The sequence below is a fragment of the Homalodisca vitripennis genome, unplaced genomic scaffold (assembly GCF_021130785.1).
Source record: "Homalodisca vitripennis isolate AUS2020 unplaced genomic scaffold, UT_GWSS_2.1 ScUCBcl_7360;HRSCAF=15021, whole genome shotgun sequence".
NCBI classification, from domain to species: domain Eukaryota; kingdom Metazoa; phylum Arthropoda; class Insecta; order Hemiptera; family Cicadellidae; genus Homalodisca; species Homalodisca vitripennis.
The window spans coordinates 6,885-29,708 of NW_025783473.1; the positions used below are offsets into that span (position 1 = coordinate 6,885).

A 22,824-nucleotide genomic window follows, 5' to 3' on the forward strand; every position below is an offset into this window, starting at 1 on the left:
TACGCACCTTTTTTATAATAGATGTTCGAAAATGAGGCCATCATTATCAATACATTTTGCAGCACGTTTGTGTATTGCTTTTGTTTTGCGTTTCTTCTTAATTTTTCAGGACTTCCCTGTATCTGCACAGCCGAATCCATAATACGGGCAATTAATTCATCACGAGAATTCACTTTTGTATACAATGTCTTTCATCCATCCCCAGATGCAATAATCCAATGGAGATAGATCTGGTGATCTTGGTGGCCAAGGGTGAGGCCCTCCACGACCAATCCAGTGTCCAGGAAATTGATGATTTAAGTAAGCAGAAACGGCACGTGAAAAGTGGGGAGGTGCTCCGTCATGGCTGGAAGTACAAATTTTTGTCTAAGATGTAAAGGAACATTCTCTAACAGCTGCGGCAACTCTTCTTGGAGGAAATGCAAATAGAATTCAGCATTTAGGCGTCCAGGTAATATGAAAGGTCCAATCAGCCTATTGTGCAAAAGGCCACACCAGACATTGACGCTAAATTGGTGTTGAAAGTTCTGTTCCACTACCTCATGTGGATTTTCTTCTGCCCATGAGTGTTCATTGTGCAAGTTATTGACACCATCCCGAGTGAGTTGTGCCTCATCCGTAAACAAAATACGCTTGTAGAGTTGATTATTAATATTCAAAAAGTTGCAAAACTCCAAGCGAAAGCGGACCATCCCCTAGCTGTAGATGTTGAACCTTTTGTTTATGAAACGGATAAAATTTGTTTCGATTAAGTGACCTCCACACCGTTGACTGCGAAACTCCTATCCGCCTAGAAATACGTCGTGTACTTACACCTGGACTGCGATGAACAGCATTAATAACAATATCATCATCAAGTTGGACAGCTCGTTCATAATTGGTTCTAGTTACTTGGTAGTGATCCTGTTTCCCGAAGAGTACGAAAAGTTCCTGAAATTGTTTTGGTATCTGGAATCCTCCTATTTAGGGTAACGTAGTTCATTATTCTTCTACAGCAGCTCTAGCATTACCATTACAGTAACCCAAAATAAAAACCATATCAGCGTATTCCTCTGATGTAAATAAGTGAGGTATTTTTTCGCTGAATAAACAAGTTGAAATTATAACTCACAGAAAAATTGCATTTAATAACACGATTCACAGAACCCGATCTACTGCTGTAGCTTGCAAAACACCACTAATACACAGTTCTAACGTAAACAGTACAGAAATACCATTGTTGATCAGCTGTTATTCGTGCGTTACCAACTTAGAAAATTAATAAAAACAAAAAACTGCATTTCGATGATTAGTAAACAATAATGGGAAAATGTTTTGCTTCATTTATTTTCGAACATTTGATGTAAATTAAAAAAAAAAAAAAAAAATACAACGTAATAAAACATGATATTTTTATTTACAAACAAATTTATTTAACAGTTAATCTTGTTTTCTTAATTGATGAACATTAAGGAACAAACATTTTGTTTTTGTTTTATTTTAACTGAATACTGTACGGTATTTCTTTACAGCTAGTAATGTATTATTACTGAATAAAATCGATTTTTTTGGTACTTATTTCTGTTTTATTTTAGACTTTGATTATATCAATTTTCTCAGAATTAAATTCTCTACAATTAATGTTTGTTGATTTTATGTATTTATTACCAATTTAACAAAGTTATTGTACATCAAACTTAAAAAAACATTGTTTCGTGCCCCAATTTTTTGGATTTAACCCTGAATCCCTCAAAAACTACCACAGGTACAGTTCTGAAACCTATTTTATTAGCTTTATCAGGTAAAAATACATAAGAATCCACGATATTTCTTACTTAATTAACCTTTCCAAAAGTTCAGTATGGCTTTATTTTACTCTTTACCCAGGAATTCAGGCGAAATCTTTCGCTAGCTGTAACTCGCTAACGAAGCGTTTTTGGACCTATGTTTATATAACATTTTTTCATTATTTTTACTAGTACAATGTGCTGTAGAAGTGGGGGGAGATCTTCATGAATCACCCTGTATATATATATATATATATATATATATATATATATATATATATATATATATATATATATATATATATATTATATATATGATTAAATAGGTTTTTAAATCTACTGTATGTCTAAAAATAAGCATTTGAAAGCATGCAGAGTTTAATTTTCTTAAAATAGTTTCAATGGACTAGTCCAAATTTAAATGAAAATCTAGTTGTAGGCCTAAAATATGGAGTTTTCACTAACAGAGAATCTCTGATATCCAAATTCTAAATCACTTAAATAATGATTTCTTGATTGAGGAGTACAAAATGTTACCAATTGAATTTTTCCTTGGTTTAGTTTCAGTCTATTTGCTTCAAACCGTTCCTTTAACTCAGTTTATGGTTTCACTGATTTTAAACTTTCAATTCGTCGTCATTCTCAGATTTAACAAACTGCCAGTCGTATCATCTACATAAAGTATTAGACTGTTTAATATGTTTGCAGGGAGGCCATTTATATTAAAAAGAAAACAAAAGAGGTCCCATAATTGAACTTTGTGGAACCCAAACTTTTAGTTGCTCCCACACTATTTAGATTGAAATGTTTTCTACAGATTATTGTCCTTTGATAACGATTTGATAGATAAGATTTTATTCAAGATATTGTACCCAGAAAATTTGTAAGCACTCAACTTTTCAATGAGTATATCGTGATTAACAATAGTCAAATGCCTTGGACAGATCACAAAACACACCCATTGCACTCTTGGAACCATCCAAGGCCCATGGACACTTCGTCAATAAATTTAGATAATGCATAATTAATTTTTAATTTATTTATAAGTTTAAATTACATTTATGCAACTAAAATTTACCAACTGAACAAGTGCATTTCATAAGCAAAATAATGGTAAAAAAATAATCAATATATGTTAAAAAATAAAAAAGTTACGATACATTTTGTGAAAGCTGCAAAACTGCTGAAAATGCCCTTGGCGTTTCTGGGTAGTACTTTTGAAAAATAGGCTGGCGTGGCAAAGGGTTAATAATAATAATTAGGAAAGGAGAAATCTTGAAAAGATTGGTTTATAATAATAGCTAAAGGTTTAGCTATAAAATATGAAAACTTTTTTACCACATTGACTGGAACTCCCCATCCCAACCTGCAGATTTTTATATTTTGTAAGAATTTAATTACTTTGAGTGCATCATTGTCACTAATGTTTTGAAAACTAAGCTCTGAATACTTATGGTATACATTTAAGACTTCCACAGAACCTTACGAGTACAAGATACAGTCTAATTCCATTAGAACTTACCTATTAATTCTTTATTGAAATAAATTGCAATGTTTAGTATGTTATTTAAATATCTATCAGCTACCACTATGTCAGAAAATTCTGCTTCAACTTTTTTACAACCCAGTACAGATTTAACAATACTCCACGCCGCCTTACTTTTATCATCTGAATTGGCTACAAATTTATTGTTTGTAGGATTTTTTTGCAACATGGAGGTCTTTTTAAAAGTTTTTTTGTATTCATTTACATAGTTTGTACAATTTTCACATTGGAATGCTTCACCCAGCCTACTTAACTCTCGTTTTTATATACTAGATACTTTAATGCCCTTGGTTATCCATGACTTGTTTTTTTCGAGAATTTTTTTACTATAAAATTTTAAGGGAAATGTTTCTTCAAATGCATTTATATGAGAACCAAAGAAATTTTATTTGATTGTTTCAAAATTATTTACAACAGACACATCCCAATTGATTTATTTAATTAAATCTAGTAAAATTATTGATATTGTTATTTGAAAATAAATGTATTTTTTCAACCAATAAAATTGTTTATTCAAGTTAAGCCGTCGGAAAAACTTATGAAAAAGTGCCCTGTGGTCTGAAAGACCAAGTTCTAAATTCTACTATAAAAATTACTATAATATCTATATTTTTTTCATAGCTATTATTAATAACTTGTTTATTTTAATTTGGTTGGTGTATAAAACATGTATATTTTACACATGCAGCCCTCTTAAATAAGTGTAGGTTTCTGTTTGGAGTTAGATGGCTGGAGGTAAAGGGCATTTGAAAGAAAGGGATGACATTTGAAAGTAAAAAAGTGATGTGGAGGGTAATAAGTGCTGATATTAGAGATGAGGGTACTGATGTTTGGATGCGTAGAACTGATGTTTGGAAGTCAAATGCTGATGTTTAGCACGTAGAGCCTCCTGATGTTACCTTGAAATTCACTATCAATAGTTGTGTTTAACAACCAACTGACGCCATACTATATAAAATTTCTGTGCTTTTCCCACAATATTCTTGTAAACTATATTGAATACCTTGTTACCCCATACAAATTTTTATACAATAATGGTATGTTACTCATTAGTTTTCATCCTTTTACTGCCCAAGGTAATTTTTTTTTAAGGATCAATATACATATTTTTTCTGGGATTTGGGGAAAAGTGTAAGTTTTCAGTTTATTGGATTTAGTGTATTAGACTTATATGGAAATAATACAACAGATGGACAAAAATGCACATGCAGTTTCATAAAAACATTTTTCTTATATGAATTAAAACAAGACAATTTATTTCCTCGGTGTGAAGGAAGATTTAATACACTGAAGAGTAAGTGAAAAATATAATTTATTTACCATTAACAATACAAAATCTTTAAAATATTTGGCATGAATTACTGATAAACATGAAAATAGTTATCTCTTTATTGCGTAACAAGACATATATATTACAAAGACTAGATGAAATGACATAATAATCTATCTTACATAACAACTTCATATAAATATTCACAATGGCATGGATTTGCAGTAAAGGTTAAACATGTTTTTACTAAGAAAAATATACAAAATATCAGAAATATTAACTGATTAAATACTTTTTTTTTAAATATAACCTAAATAACAAAACATTCTAGAACTTGATTGCATATATTAAAGTCAACTGAATTGATTTAAAACATATATTATGTGATCTTAAGCCAGAAGATAAATTTTTCAGATTATCATCATTGGCATCTACAACAAGGAGGAATATATTTGTACAAACTTGCAGGAAAATATTTGGAGAGCGGAGCTTAAGGCATAGGAGAATAAGGGAAATGTTTTGTATTCAGAAAATAAGACAAAACATTAGCTTCTTCTCCAGTACAGAACTTTCATTTTTTGTGGGGTTAGTAGTTACATTAGTCTAAGATTTTATTTTTTTGAATAGAACCTGAGGCTTTTTTGACCCAAAAAATGCAACACTTACAGACAAAATTTAAAGGTGTTTAATTATACAAATTCTAAACTCACACTGATTTAAGGCATCTTTAGTTTGCAAAATACTTAATATCAATTAAGTTTGGTTTGTGACAGTACTTGTTGAGTGATCCGACAATACAATTGTGTGTGGCTCTTTGCAATAATTTGTGTACTTTTATCCCGAAAAGCATGGAATTTAATCATTATTTTACATTAATTATCAAATTTTATTATTTAAACAGATGTCACTAAAAGTTTATTTGATTTGCAGTACAAATTAGTGCATTGAGTTTACTTTGATATTTTGCCCAACCTTTACAAAATAAACATCTCCTACTCATGTAATTTGTTTTTAAATATGTTTAATCTGTAAGGAACGATCAAGTTCTACAATAGGTAAATTATAGAGTAGTAAAAAGATAAATGTAAATCTCTACACTTCTCCTGAAACACATAAAACAACAGTTGATTTATCATGTTTTAAAGAATTTATTAATCAATTCGTTTAAAATTATGTTTAGCATTTTTCCACAAATTTTTATTATTAATCATATAATTAACTTCGGTATACGATCAACAGCGAGAGGGGAGGAAAAATAACTTTAATAAAGAAGAAGGATATATGGAGTAATGTGAACCAAAATGGTGGCAAAACTTGTTTTACATTTATAAATCTGATATACTCTGACCAACCCCACGCTAAAATATGTTTTCAACAATATACATTCAACATCAAGTCCACAGTTATACTAAAACATTAACACCTTTGTTGCTACTTTAGTTATTTAATGCATAATAAGGCACGGGAAACGGGAAACAAACTTGTATGATTTTCTAGCATAAACTTGACCATGAACTTACTACGAATTACATACATGACTATTTGCACACAGCAGATAAGAAATATCTCAAAAATATAGGATGTGACATAACAAACCCAAACCCATCGTGCATACTTCACCTTTGTTACATTTAACCCTATCTCTTCACCATACAACACTTTTTTAATCCACTAAGTATTTATTGTTTTAAAGCCTTAAAATACATTCAACATTTTAATGATTTTAAGCCAACATCATTTCAAAAATTGAACACCGTTGCATTCAAAAGAACAAGATACAGGAACTTGAACATTTCATACATTTGTTACTAAACGTCACTGTACATTATATTCAGTGCACATATCGATATAGCTTACCAACAAGCAAAACATTGTGTTATAATTTTTATCGCATAAAACCACACAAACTTTGCAAGGTTTTATTAATGAGACGTTTCAGTCAATTTTTATTATATATTACTTATTTTAATGTCAATTAAGTTGACATAGCTTTTCTACACAAGTTGTATAATGTAAATTAACTGGAAAATGTTGTAATGTACAAAATATATATTTTGTGTTATATTTTGGAACTTGCAAATTTCGGAAATGGAGACTATGAACATTAACTCAAAGTTCGTATGATATTGTAGAAAGTTATTATTATTAAACCTAAAATATATAAAAGCCCAGGCCAAATCAATTCCAAAACATGAAAGGTCCTCGATACTCATTTCACTCATCCCGGTGAAAGTTACTTCCCGAGTGTGTGTGTGTGATATTTGATTGTCTAAATTTTAAAATAGTAATCACATATAAAAATGCTTCATAATTGTTCTATTTTAAATATAAATGTTTGATCCAGTAGCAAACATGTTAAATATACAGATAACATTTTTACAACCACTAACGAGAGAATGTTAATTTTTGCTATTTTAATTACTAATACAAATTATTAATATTTAATTTGGCATTACAATGTTTTTTGCAAATAAACAATGTTTAATTACCAAATGTACTGCTTTATAAGATTGTTATTTATTTAAATGCAACATCGTATATTTCTACTTTTTACTAAAATACAATAAGTTGAATATCTTATACTTTCAAAATTTGAAATACTTTGTTAATATTACATAAAATTACACAAATGTCAGCTTTTCTTAAAAAAAAATTAATACTCCTACACAATACATGTCTTGTAAAATGTTACCACAACTAAAAATAACTAATATTCTATTGTTATTGTATTAATAACATAATCCTATTTTGTATTAGTTAACAATTCAATATTGATTGTCAACAACACAATAAATAAATGAATTTATAGAAATCCCCTATTCAATGGATAGATAATTATAAAAAATGTTAGCAAAATATTTGAAGTGTGTTCCTTTAGCGGAAGAATAAATAAATAAATACATAAAAAAAAACAATGGCGGAAGACACATTACTAAATTATTGCAAGACTATGCTGATCTAAATCACAAAACTAACAGCCATAATAAATTAAAGGAGACGTTTCATATCACTTCTCAGACGTCTATGTACAGCTTATACAGATTTTGTAAAGGAATCACACAATCTTTTCATTGGCTTACAAAATAATGTGAGCTAAGACTCGTCTGGAATGTTCAGTCTTTTAAGGCAGATTTTCTTGATGAGCGGTTGGGCCCAACTGGTCTGCGGCTTCCATGATCCTCTGTATGTCCGAGAGCCGGTCATGTTTCACAGCCAGCAGATACGCAGACTTTAGCTGGCCACACTCTATCATAGCTGTGATCTGTACATAATTAAACTATTTCAGAAAAAACCACAATATTTAATATATAGCCTATGTAAATGATTTACAATTTCTCGTTTTACTTGACAAACTTAACACTCTTTTAAGCTCAACATACTATTTTTGGGACGTTTATAAAATAACGTTTGTCACACCAGTCGTCTGTTATTGATTATCAGATATGCGGTTTACGTTTCTGTTGTAATTTTTAGCAATTCCTATATATTTTCTAAACTTTTGTGAATGTTTAGAGTGAAATGAAATGAAACAGGTACATGTCCCATTACATACCATACAATGAGGTAAACTTATATGAAAGACCATGAAAAACAATAGTACGTTAAAACCTACAAAAATTTAAATTTGAAGCCTAAATTGGTATTATTTAAAATTTAATATGTAAAGTATAGCAACTGTTTACTATGCCTCAAGCATGCTGGCCACTCAAAACCTCTTTTCAAATTCTCGGTTTTTCCAGGTTGAACATTTCCGGTTCTCTAGTCTATTTTCAAACCAAATAAATGAATGTAATACTGTATTTAACCTTAACGCCAAGTGCCAAGTGTAAGTCGGTTTATTATCACCACCTATATTTGCAAGAAATATGAAGCTGCAGTGGTCTAGCAAATTTCGTCGCTAGTGATATGAGAGCAATTCTGTTATGATTTATCACTACAAATTATTTTAAGCTGCTTAGTTTCTATTTCTGTGTCAACATAAAATTGCGTATACCTAATAATTTTCTCTTCTGTAATATTTGGAAAATACATACATACAATTGGGAAAAATAAAGAGAACAAACAAATACCAACACAGAACAGAGCTACTGTGGGGCAGCATAAAGTCCAACATTGCGGGTCAGAGGTCTGTGGTGGACGAAACTTTCAGTACATGGCAATGATTTCGATACACAAGGTTGGTTCAGTACAATCAACAAACAAATCAAATACTTTCATCTAAAATCTATCTAACCTATATCTTTTTATCTTTTCAAATAATAACAATGGTAGATTATAAAATGAGCTTCCAGAGTATATTCCATTGACGTAAAAATGTATAGAGAATCTATTTATGAACAACAAAACAAAGTACGTACAGATGAAATAAAAATTTAGCGATCGTCTGTTTTGGCATTGACAAATATAGACAAAGAATAAGAACATTAAATTAAATTAAATAATGTTATTTTAATTAATTAAAATTAAATTAATTAAATTAAATTTTAATTAAATTAATTCAATTAATATTTTATTTATAAATAATGTTATTTTGTTACTAAATATTTCTAAATAGTTGTTATACACAAAACCACTACAAAAAATACCTTTTAGCAATTGATAATTTGCATACTGCTGATCACTAGTAGTCCTAATAAATTAGAGATTCAGTTTTCCCATATCACTAGTTATAATATTGTGAAATCATGATTTTTCAAGCGTAATTTAAACACTTCAGTTGGTATCAAAATCAAGTGAAAAGAGCCGCGGCACCGAGTGTCAGAAACGATTGATCCGTAGTAAAAATTCCAGGAACATTATAAAAATCCACCCATAATCCACACGTTTCCTGGAGCCCAAAATTCATGCATAATCCGTGCTTTTCCAGATTCTCATCGTTGGTGGTAGCCAAACTAGGGTAGCTAAAAGTGTTAAATAGTGTTTAGCGACTGTCAATGTATACTTTGGAGTGGTTTTGAGGATTAAAAATGGTGAAATGTCCTTTACCCTTAAATCTACTCCTCTTGCCCTAATGTCCTTATGAACTAAATAGAGACTAACCTAACCTACCTAACTAACCTAACTAACTAACCTTGGAAGGCACACCGGTAACTAGGGCCATCAGAGTATCAATGTCAGACTGCTGTGGGTGCTCCTTCAGTGCAGTGATCAACAGCTCATTGCAGAGCTCCGGCTCTGACCGGAACAGTGTTACCAACCTTCGCACCACACTGGCCCGACCTGCTCTCACCAACTGAGCCGCTGCTGGACACAAAACAGCCGGTTTCCCTTGTTGCCAATCTTCTGTCACTCTGCGCAATAACCACAATCACATTATGTCATTGGTCTTAGTTCTTCATAAACAAAAAAACAGAATACATTTTTCAAGATTCCCTCAAAGGGCCATGGAATAAAATGCTTTTCAGCCTATTAATTTGGTCCTAGAAATTTGTTTTATATTATATTTCATAGTGTTGAATTTTTTTAAATCAGAAAATTAGAGAGGAACTTATAAAATCTAACATTTTTGAACCATCAAAGAAAGGAAAAGAACCAACCCCAACACCACTAAGAAAAATATTTATATTGTTTATCTTTTCCAAAAGCTTCAAAATTTGATATTCTACCCTTTATAATGTTAGGATACCTTACTAATGCTATGAAACAAATACCGGTTATCCTCTGTAAATTATGATAAACAGTTGTATACATAAAAGTTTGGTAATAATATTATTAAAATGTAATCAATAGTACACAATATATGATACATTGCAAATGTTCCTTCCCAGAATGAAGTACAAAATATGGTAGCATTAAGGATTAATACATTTTATAATTCATATTTAAAAAGTTATATACAAATTGTGTTTGTGATCATTTAAAAACATTTTACAAACAAAACATCACAAAAACTGGTGTTTTAAAATGTTTTACAAAATTTATAATATAGTCAACAAGGACACATTTGTGGTATCTTAGTGGTTGGAAATTTGATTTAGTTTAATCAGAAAAATCAGAAAATCAGAATCTCTTTATTTACAAAAATCACAAGGAAATGTAATGGCGTCAATTTTACAAAGTTTATGATCTTGAGGTTTCTTGCTTTACAGATCAAATCAAATCAAAAAATTCTTGAGTTGTATTATATTGGCTGTATATATGCTATCAGCCAGCTTTTGTAGTTGTCTGTGAAGATCTTTCCCTCATTAGGCGTTTTCAAGAAATCTGGCAGCGAGTTGTAGAATCTCTGCCCCGCATAAGATGGCTTTTTTTGTGTACTTGGTGGTATGGTGCAAGGGAAGGTGGTAGTCCAAAGCTCTTCTTGTGTTGTAGGAGTGTGTATATCCTTACCCCTAGGGAGTCCCAGTTGGTCCCCATGCATAACCACTGCATGTATGTGTACATGGCTGTGGACCGTTAGGATCTTCAACGATTTATAGGCTTCTCTGCAGCTCTCTGTTGAGCTTAAGTCAGCTAGTGCCCTTACTGCTTTTTTCTGGAGGACAAGAATTTGTTTGATTCTGTTCAGATGTCCCTCCCCCACAGAGTTATCCATAGCGGATGTGGGATTCTACTAGAGCGTGGTATGCTGCTTTAGCTGCAGCAAAACCTCCTATCCACTTCACTCTTCTATATAACATACATTCCTGAGCTTAGCTTTTTTACTCAGTAAATCTACATGACTAGTCCATGAGAGATCTGCATCTATTGTTAATCCTAGCAGTCTTGCTTGTTGGTCAGTAGAGATGTTAGGAATGTCGGGTATGTCATCTTGTCTGCGACTAAAATTTATATGTATCGTCTTTTTAGGGTTGATAGCTAAATCGTTCTGGAGACAATATTGAAGTGCTTTGTCAGTAGTTGAGGTAATGTTTGTGACCAGGTCTTGTGAATTGTTACTTTTGATAATTAATGTAGTGTCATCTGCATACATTGTTGCCTCTATGTTGTCATTTTTAATAAAACTGGGAAAGTCATTTGTAAAAAAGCACAAACAAGAAAGGACCAAGAACAGAGCCCTGGGGCACTCCTCTTTTTACTGTAGTGCATTTGATCTGAATGTAGATTTTCTGCCAATAAATGTTTTTTGGACCTCCACAGACTGTCTACAGTCATTCAGATAGCTAGCTACCCAGTCTCTTGCCTTCCCTCGAAATCCCAAGCCAGTCAGTTTTTGCAGTATTAGATCGTGGCCCAAACAGTCGAATACCTTGCTGTAGTCCAATAACACTGTTGAAACAAGGTTGTTTACTTCCAGTTGATCTGTAATAGATTCAACTATGTCTGTTATTGCACTTATGGTTGATCTTCCTTTAAGGAAACCATGTTGGTTTTTGGTTAATAGATCATGCATTTCAAAGTGATTCAACATTCTTGTTAGAGCAATTTTTTCTATTATTTTAGAGAAGGTTGAAACCAGTGAAATAGGTCTGTAATTTTTTTGGGTCTGTAGTAGATCTTGTTTGAATTTCGGATAAATTTTTGAAATTTTGAGAGCAGAAGGAAATTGGCCTAAACTGAATGATTTGTTAATAATATAGACCAGTGGTGTTACTAATTGATTCGCACAGAGTTTTTATAGCTTTAGCTGGAACTTCATCTATGCCAGAAGATAGTGTAGGTTTAAGGGTAGCTATTGTCTTCAGTACTTCATTTTCATCAGTTGGAGTTAAAGTGAGGGGTGTGATAAATTGAGTTCTGGTTTACTGTTCAGAGGAGTTACAATAACTGGGTTGTATAGCTGATTTCGACTTTCTTTCAGTGTGGAGTCAGCAATTTCCACAAAATATTTGTTAAGGTGATTAGCAATGCGTGTCGGATCCTCTTCTATATTCCCATTCACTTCTAATCGAGTAAGGTGGTCCTGCTTTTTCTTACATTGCTTTTCTGCATTGATGACATTCCAAAGAGCCTTTGATTTGTTACTTGATTTATTTATGAGTTCTTCTGTGCTGTTTAGTTTGAGATGTCTGAGTCTGTTGTCATATTTTCTTTTAGCAGATACCATTGTATCCTTGTCACTTGGGTTTCTTGTCATCTCATACTTGTAAAAAGCTTTAAGATATTCACCTTTCAGCTGATTAGCCTCATCATCATAAATAATTTTGGCTTAGAACTGTGTTTAAATCTGATTCTTTTCTTTGGGCATGCATAATCTAAAGTTCTTGTCACAGCCTTTAAAAATTCGTTGTAAGCTTCTTCAGCATCGTTAGCCTTGAGTACACAACTCCAGTCCTCATTTACAAGCTCACTTTTGAAGCAGTCAAGGTTTTCTGTATTAAATTTTCGGTTAAAAGAACTAGGGTTTCTTCTGGTATTTTTCTAGTGTAGTTGGAAGACTGCATATTTGACCTGTGTGGTCCGATATTCCGGCTTCAACTATTCTATAGTCCATATTGCTGTGTTGAATGTCTGTACAAATGCAGTCAATAGAGGTCTTTGATGTTGCCGTTATTCGAGTAGCTGGGAGGGGAAGTCTTGTTATTCCATAAGAAAGTAATTCTTCTTCAAAGATCTTGTTGTCGGAGTTTAATTTTAATCTGTCGATATTGACATCTCCCCAATTATTTACCAATGATTTGTTTTTCTGCATGCGTTGTAGTGAGAATTTCTGATAGAATATCCATGGCTTGATTAACTTGATCCGCTTGGTGGTCGATAGATTCCTATTATGTAGATTGATTGGTTTACTACATTTAGTTTGACTAATGCAGATTCGCATTCGCCTTCCAAGCAATGGTCAGATATATCAATCTCTTCTGCATTGATATTTGAAGTGTCTGCCAAGTATATAGCTACCCCCCCTAGCTTATGATTGCCTCTACTGAAGTGTGCTAACAGTGAGTAACCTGCAATGTTTGTAAGTTTAAGGTTGTTAGAGTTGAGACCATGTTCCGTTAAAATTAGTATTGTAGGTTCAGCGGAGCTTAAGAAGTGATTCAGTCGTTCCACCTTTTTTTTTAGCCCTCGTACATTTTGGTGATAGATTGTTATTGTTCTTCTTGTTTTTCTTTGTTTTTTTGGAGGTGCTCCTAAAAAATGATCGATTCCAGTAGAAATTTCATCTGATGAGGTTACCGCTTGCTGCATATCCTTGTCTCTTCCTTCCCGTGCTTGTGGGTTTGAGCTGTCGTTGTCTTGTGCTGGTAGGGAAGTACATCCAGGGTCTTGATGAACAGTCTGATAAGGCAAGACTGAAGAGCTTTGTTTGTGGATTACCTCTTTGTAATAGTCTATGTTTTTCACATAAAAGTCTTCCACACTCTCATTGTCAGCGCGTATCTTAGCTGTCATTGGCGGAATTCTCTCTTTGGGAATAAGCTTTTCTGTTAAAGTTTTGTATCCTGATATTTTTCCTATATTGGGAATGGGAGTTATTTTATTTGTGTTTTCTGGCTGGTTTGGGGGGTTTTGTTCTGACTTACTCTTGGCCACTTGTAGTGAGATGCTGAAGTGATTTTCTCCTATTTTTGATAGAGGGGCTGGCTCTTATTCAGAGGTTGGGGCCGTTTACATGTTTTATTATCAGTATTTTTGTAGCTTTTTGAAAGTGTGCTGGGTGTTGTATTGCTATTTGATTTTGCTACTAAATGTGATTTACTTTCAGCTATTTCGATTTTTAAGGTTTTAATTTCTTCCTCCAGTTTTGATTTTACTTCAGCTAGCTCAATAAAAACGGTTGTGTTGTCAGGCATAGGAGTAAGAGTATTGATGTTTTGTTCATTTCCCTTTTGGACAGTTTGAGTTTCAGAGTTGGTGTAGCTTGGAGATTCTTTATCTGATTCTGATGTTATATGTTTTTTTAGGTTTCTTTGTAAAGCAAAGATGTTTTTCTCTAAGTTGTCAATTTTAAGTAGATATTCGTTTATTATTTGATTTTGTTTTACATATATATTTTAAAAATATATATACAAACACAGGTTTGATGAGCCTACTTCTGTCAAAAGACAACTAATATGGGTGTTATAACAATCTGTAAATCAACAATAATTGTTAGTAACTTTGTTTTTGATATCTGTAATGCAGTACTGACAAAGCACTGTATACATTATATTTGCTAAAATGAACAGTTAAAAGTATATTTTTTTTAACGATTTTAATTTTCTTGCCTGGATATTTTCCTATTCTGTGCTCAACAGTGGTTGCAGAAGAAATTTAAATAAGAAGCGTTATTACTATAAATGATATGTTTTCAAGACTATAAAATGTAAACAAATTGAAAATAATAGTTAAATAAATTAAACATATTGTTGTGCTGACATAAAAAAAATGTTTATACAGAACAGCTAATTAGATTTAACTAGATCTTTCAATTTTAACATTAGTTTGCTGTAATGCAAGCTTATAGACCAGGATGGGGGTTTTTCACAACTTTATGTATCAGTGGCGCTTGTAGCCCAGAGGGACTTTCCAAATAGGAATAAGGCTATATGTTAACCCTCCGGCTGGCAACGTCGTAAATTACGACTCATTTTTTCCCGCTGTGAACTGGCAGAGTCGTAATATACGACTCATTAAACATCGTCTACTAATTACATCATAGTTCCAATAATTACCGCTCGAATCGCATATAAAAGTTATATCACTTTTAACACAAGATCCCAAGCCTTCTAATAATGTATTCACTTTGATATATATATATATGAATAATTTGTTCTTTTACTGGTCGCTAAAAGCTCCCGACTACTTCCGCGTGACGCGACTCTGCAACTGTTAGTGTTCCAAACAGCTGTTCGGTAATTTTATTTGTAAAATAAAAGTGTTTATAACTATTGTATTTTCTTATTGTGCATAAGTAAGTGAAACATTTTGCATATTTTAGATTTGTAAATAAAATATTAATTTTGAGTTTTTTTAATGGCATAATATAAAAAAGTGTTTTTTGAAAAAACAAAGTTTCTAGTTTCTGACCATCAAACATCCACCATTATTCAGGTAAGTCAAATTATAATTATGTTTATATTGTACAATATATTCTGCAGAGTAATTTGATGTATAACACTTTTGTGTTTTCTCCAATAATTAATTGTACAGGATAAAAAATTAAAAAAACTCTGCACGAAGCTTTCAAAACAAACAAAGTGCCCGTCAAGGCTCGAATGCGCGCCAGCCGGAGGGTTAACCAGGGATCCCTAAGAATGTCCATACAAAATATCAGAACAATTAATCCAGTAATTTTTATGTGATTGAGTAAAACGCATGTGTTTAACAGAACAGTTGATTACATTTATCAGGCTCAATCGATCTAAACTACTGTATAAAAATATGTTTCTATTTACCAGATTTTTTATGATATATTAATAATAGTTATGTTATTCAGGGTGGAGACAAATTCAACAAATTAGAGATCATTATAATTGGTACAGCCATTTTTGTGATAAAACTAATATTGGTGTTTTAAAAAAGTAGTGGAATTAACACGGATTTGTATTATGTATATAAATGACATGAAATTTTGGGTTTTAAAACTTCCTATGAAATATCCATTATGTTGACAAAGTTACAAATATGATTGCCTTATCAATAAAGATCTTAAAACAAAGTATAACCCATATACTGGAATTCTACTGACCTGGTAGCAAGTGCTAAACTCTGCTCAAGATCATCTCCAGCGGCGATGACAGCTGCGGCCAGACTGACTCGGTGTGCTGAGCTACCAAACAGCGTGTACGAAGCAACCTCAGGGGTAGAAGATGCCAGGAACACCACCACTTCCAGCTGTAGTCTGGCAGTGGACAGGTAGCGAGTCAGATCCTGTCCAGACAACTGCATCACCAGTGGGTTCTTGGGCTCTGTAACCAAACAGTGTGTACGAGGTGACCTCAGGCATAATAACAGATGCCAAAGAACACCACTACTTCCAGCTGTAGTCTGGCAGTGGACAGGTAGCGAGTCAGATCCTGTCCAGACAACTGCATCACCAGTGGGTTCTTGGGCTCTGTAACCAAACAGTGTGTACGAAGTGACCTCAGGCGTAGCAGATGCCAAGAACACCACCACTTCCAGCTGTAGTCTGGCAAGTTAAGGTACCGAGTCAGATCCTGTCTTGGTTTTGTTACCAAACATAATGATTCAAAAATTTAATCACTAAAATTAATAATGAAGTGATCTATGTTTCTTTCATGTCACTAAATTCATTTCCACAGCTTTTAGGTAGATTTTGTATACAAAATCAGCCTATTGCATCTGTGCTCATGACAGCACTTAACGATAATATCTGTATATCTTTCTCAAACAGGACCCCTTAAGACCCAGGTGAATGCAGGTGAAGAGGTAGCTACCTTTGGTGGGCTTGAGGGCGCTGCTGCAGGTGGCCTACGGCAGTCTCCAGGTGGCCCTTGGTGGTTGCCAAGTCTCCGTAGTTGCGTGCGTTGTGGCGGAAGAAGTGAATGCAGGTGAGGGCTGCCCGCACGTGGTCACCTGTCAAGACCTGCACTTGATACAACACGTGGAACAGCTGATGGCGCTCACAGTACGCGCAGGACACTCGCAGATACTCCTGTACATCAAAATATCATTAGGGAGATAAAATGTAGTTACTATGACTATTTTTATCAACATCAGTACGCTGGGCAGGCTGAATTCTGAGAAGCAAAGGTTTTGTACTAGATTTCAGATCTAGTTCAAAATTCAGCAAAGACATATTTACCTGGGTTCAATGTAAAGAAAGTTGGCGTTGTAAAAGTCTAGTAATTCTGAGAAAACATGAAAAATATTAACCTATTAAAAATACTATAGTTTATTTATCTGTAGCGATAAAATAATGCAATTTGGTGTAACTGTTTACTTTTAAGGGTACATTTATATAAACTGATCATTTAAGTTATATTTTAGCATATATCGCTTTTATAAAATAAAATTAAAAATTTTTGAAAAATGTTTTCAGGTAATGGAATTATAATTTTCTTATGCATAATTTGTTTAATGAATAAGAACTTGCAATACTAAATACAATGAAAAACTGTATTGTTAAAAAATAATTTTTTGGCAAAGTTCTGCAAAACAGACAGAGTGCTGCTGTGAAACAGTTTTTGGTTCAACATTTGTAAACTGAAGATAACTTTCCACGGTAAGGTTGAAATATTTCAAGAATTTTTTCGATCTGGTATGAACCAAAATTCTTAAGATATTAATTTAAATAATGTAAATTTAGAAAACAAGAAGTTGTTAACCCCTTAACTGCCACACCTGTGTTATCACATGCCATATGCTCTGACGGTTCAACTGAGAAAACTATCCCAAAAGCATGTGGTGAAGTTTTACCTGGGCATTAGAAACAGAATATTAACTGTCTTCTAATTTCATTCAATTTATTGAGCATTTGAATTTACTGTGATTTTTTAAATTTTATATTTTGATTGTGGTTCAGTTGGTATGGTATGGTAGAAATATTTATTATAATGATAAGGATGTTTGATCCGTTTTAGATGTGTCCAGATGCACTGTTGCGAGAAATTCAGCAGTGTGTAACTTTTCTGAGAATGGTGGTGGCGATTGGGGATGTCGACTCACTTTATTCATGGCAGTTTGGTAAATTAAGAGTTGCTGATGTTGATCATGGTGGCCCGAAAAAAAACATGCTACATGTATGGTGACTGTGGAGCATCTCTATGCACGGCAAATTAACGGTTGACAGCACCGTTGAAAACTCAGTGTTTAGTTAAAAAACAGTAAAACACCACACAATTCCACAACTGTCCCTTTTGATTAATTTTAAAAAAATGCTTAAAAATGGTTTCAAAATCAATATTTACCTATTTACAATGCCACAGTACTTTTTTCAAACAACAGATTTTTATTAAATGTTTTGCCATTTTTAAAGTGATTTTATTTTTCTACGCATGCCAGTACAATAAGATATAATACATTATGAATAGGCTACTACAAGAAATGTTTTTTGTTCTTAGAATTAAAGGGCCAGTATCATAACTGGCAACTAACATTGCCAGTTCACACCAGGCATAAACTTTGCTAACTCAATTTTAATTATTAAAATTAAATACTGAAAATATTTTAATTTACAGTGGAGAACTATCGTCAAAATACGTTAAACTGAAATCCAAATATTCAATTGCAAAAAAAAGCCTTGTAAAAAGCACTTCCCACGAGCATGCCATATAGACGGTTAACCAACACAGTACCTTTTCCTGGATTGTGTGAAATAGAAAGAAAATAAGACAGGAAACCAAACAAATGAAAAGTAATTGTCAAAATACAGTACCTTGAAAACAGTAAAAGTCTTGTCGATACTGGCCATGCAGGTGTACATCTCGGTGACTCTGCCGGACTGTAGAGCAGGGCAGAAAACAGATTCTCTAGGTAGACCTGAAGATCTACTGCCCCCTCTAACAGCAAACACACCGCAGATCTGGCACAGTTTCGGTTATAGTCATTTTACACTTTCGCATTAGAAAATATTGACTTAAAAATGACAAATATTTTTTTACGAGATTATTGTTTATAATCAATTACAGTAATTACCTTTGGTAATTAGTTAGAAGAGCCTATGGGGCATAGGAAATATGTTATATTTAAAACCTACTTTTCAAGACCCTTCGAAGGGCTGATTTAAGTTTGAACTCAATTTTTGATCCAGAAATAGTACCTTTTCCCAATTATCAATTTGATGCTAAAATCACAGGACATAAGGTTCACTATGAGTATATGACACAATACAATTTATGCAAACTGTCATTACAAAAAACTCTGGTGCAAAAATGAGGCCTTGCTCAAAAAGATCAACAAGTTAACGTTTTTCACTAATAACATAGCTGAAAACAAAATTTTTTTTAAACAGTGCTTCATAAATAGCTTGACGACACCGAAATACGTTTTTGAATCACTGTAATGTTCGATTATAGTTGCAGCTATTTAAAAAAATATTAGTAGATAAAATAAACCATCAGAAAATTGTGTAACAATGCTTCATAAATAGCTTGACACTGAAATACGTTGTTTTGAATCACTGTAATGTTCCATTATAGTTGCAGATATTAAAAAAAAATTTTAATAGTTCAAATAACCATCAGATATTGTGTAACAATACTTCATAAATAGCTTGGACACCGAAATATGTCTCAAATCATTGTAATGTTTGATTATTGCCTGCAGCTACTTTTTAATATTGATGGTTCAGATATTCATCAGAAATTGGTGTATCACAGTAGAATTTACATGCAAGTGAATAAATCATTGACAATTCTTCACCAGCTTCTCAGACAATTGTATTAAAATTTGAACTAAACAAAAAATTACTACGTAGTTTGGGTCAAAGATATTTCATTGTGTTTGGCAGATTATTCAAATTATCAATACTTCAAACTCGTACTAAAATCAGTATAAAGATTGAATTTGTGTTAAATTTGTTGTAAAAATAGTTTCTCACAGCAGCCAACTCCAGTGTTTAGTTCCGAATATTTATTTTTCCAGGCAATCGTTTTTGAATCAAACCTGGTGGTCAAGTTCAATTACCTCAGATCGTCTCCAACTGCTTTATCATTGCTCTCAGCTGAGTGCTACCATTTTGAAACTGGTAATCGAAATATAGTATGGTATCTCTTCTTTGACAGTGATCGAGTGTTAAAGAATTATTGGAATTATTCGTAACTTTCTGCAACAACTGTTTTACCAACATCATATTGTTATTTTCCACAGCTTTGGTGTTGGTTAATTTGTTCTTTAATAATGTTTTAAATACCACCATATCGTAGAGAATTTTATAATCTTTCACACAACAATATATAGTGTTTAAAAAATTTTGTTCACTGTTGTTTAATAGTGTTGTTATAATGATAATAACAGTAAAAGTATTCTCCGTGGCATAACAGTCAAATCAATCCAGTCCGGTGGCGCTACAAGTGCATCGAAGTAATTAGACAGAGAGAGAGATATTGTACATTTCAGAATATTCAACCAAAGAGCCTGAAAATAAATATAGTAGTATACCAAAGGAGCAATCAGAATATGTTCTACATGGATTGTTTACAAGAATAATTCCTGTATGGAATAATATAAATCTACAGGACTAACATACTACTTTATATCATTCTGGTTGAGGTAGAAGGAGAGGGTGGTGGCGTAACTGCCATAAGTGCGCAGGTAGTAAAGGCACTCCTCGTAAACCCTGGGCTCCAGTCCTTGGTTGGTGTGAAGAGTCTCCTGTTTTGTCGATAACATCTTCAGCCGACCCAGTCGACTCTTCAGATCCGTTAACTGCGGGTTATCCTACATGGGTGTATGAAATCATTGATTAGGTTAATCACTTATAAGCAAATATAACATTTGATTTAATATTGGATAATTTGTATTAAATTTTTATACACAGCAACATTTTTTTAATTTTTTCTTCCGAATACTGACTTTGAAGTCACCTCCTTTATTTGACTGTTTTTTATAGAATTTTCGAGTCTCTTAACCATTTTGTTTAAAAAAAGTTTTAGAGGTTCAAAAATGAATAAACTCTTTAATAAAAAGTTGATCTTGTCATACCTGACGGCCAATATAGCTTGTACATTTGCAGTGATTAAAATTTAATACAATAATTAAATATACCTATTTCTAGTTTATTTTCGTCCCTTAAATGCCAATCAATGGATATCTGTTCATGCAAAAATTCTAAGGTCATTTTGTTTTCAAGATATCGTACGGACAGACAGACTAATAGGACACAAAGTCAGACGAACAGAAATTACATTTTTCAAGCCTCTCGAGTGATCAGCTTTGCTAAAGCTCAGCAACAAATAGATATGCAGTACCTGTAATATCTGCATTATATCCGACAACATCTGCGTGTCCTTCTTGTGAGGGTTACAGTGGGCGAACTTGTCCTCCTGGCTTCCGTCCAGGCTCCGGCTTTGAGGACAGGACTTGCCCCAAGCCAACCACACGCTGTTGTAGTCCAGACCAGCCTTGGTGGGACACCTGACACCAACAACCACCATAACAGTTAACAGAAGTAACTAGGCAGGAGCTGGAGCTATGAAACACTCAACATCCTAAACTCAATAACAGTTGTTGATCCTTCCAAATCAATCATGTCAATAAAGGACAATTATTTAAAATCTCACAAGTTTGACAAATCTCTATCAGTTTTCTTTATACAAAAAATTATCATTTTTAAAAAATTAGGCAAAATTTATGTTTTCCACTCAAGCATGCCAATTTATCCATCTCTATTTTTAACAGATTTTTCATAAGCATAATATTATTTTATTAACCGAATTTGTATCTATTAGTTTCATAAGTTATGATCACTAGAATTCATACTACCCATTAAACATTAGTGAAGAATAACCTTTGCACTGTTTAAAGTGATGCAAGGTTTAGACACAGACCACGTCAAAACCTCTTCCGTAGCATAAACATTTAGTTACGACAATCCGTTAGAAGTTGTAGCTAAGCTTTCCCAACTCTCTTAAAAGTAAATAGTAAACCACAAATGAAGGATTACCTCAAGAGCGAGTGTCCAGAGTTCGGACCTGAGCAGGTTCTCTCGCAGCGTTGACAGGGCACTTTGTTAAACTCTGACCTCGGAGAGGTTCGGTTGGCAGCATTGCGCAGGTCTGAGGTGAGGCTACCAACATGCCCAGCAGGTCGACCTCGGCAAACAATCCGTCCTACAGTAGCCCACTCTGAGCCAGAACCGTTACTGGGAACAGCTTAACTTGGCAAAAATCCAAGAGAGATCTAGTACAGAGAGAACTCATCCGTTATTATAGCCACAAAAATTATGCACAAGGACACGTATAACTTCAGATACTGGATAATAAATTTTAAAGCTGAGCATGTTTCTGAAACTTAAAAAAGTATCGGACATGGAATCGTGGATTAAGCCTAAAAATAACCAATGTAAATTATTAGTCATGTTTTTATTTAGTGACTAATCCTAGATATTAAAATAACCAAAGATAAACTCAAGAATTGAAAACATAAAGAAACCCAAATTTAAACCTTCTTCCACTCCATCTCTTTCCAAGACACTTCTACCTAACTCATGGCCTTCACTTCAACAAAAATGGAAAAGTCAGAATAATAGAAATATTTATATGTAGAAAAAAATATTATGTCTATAAATTAAAAAAAAAAATTAATAGACATAAATTATGAAAAACAATTTAATTATACAATATTTTACATTATGGCAAAATGTTTATATTTTGAGTTTATATGTAATTTGTATAAACATAACAAATTTTAAAGCTCTAGTATTTCAAATAAATAATCTTTGAATATATAATCAAATTATGTACATTTGCTATTGCAAA

The 22,824-nt window shown here is 32.9% G+C and overlaps 1 protein-coding gene across 1 annotated transcript; it reads right to left on the reverse strand.

Moving 5' to 3' along the window:
* Positions 1-7,703: 7,703 nt before the first annotated feature.
* On the reverse strand, positions 7,704-22,191 carry LOC124374118 (zinc finger FYVE domain-containing protein 26-like; the record flags this gene model as incomplete). Its single annotated transcript, XM_046832413.1, has 8 exons — positions 7,704-7,844; positions 9,654-9,873; positions 16,134-16,574; positions 16,843-17,060; positions 18,812-18,929; positions 20,598-20,785; positions 21,316-21,481; positions 22,011-22,191. Coding segments are annotated over 8 exons (1,673 nt in total), but the record flags the coding sequence as incomplete, so codon positions are not given.
* Positions 22,192-22,824: the final 633 nt, after the last annotated feature.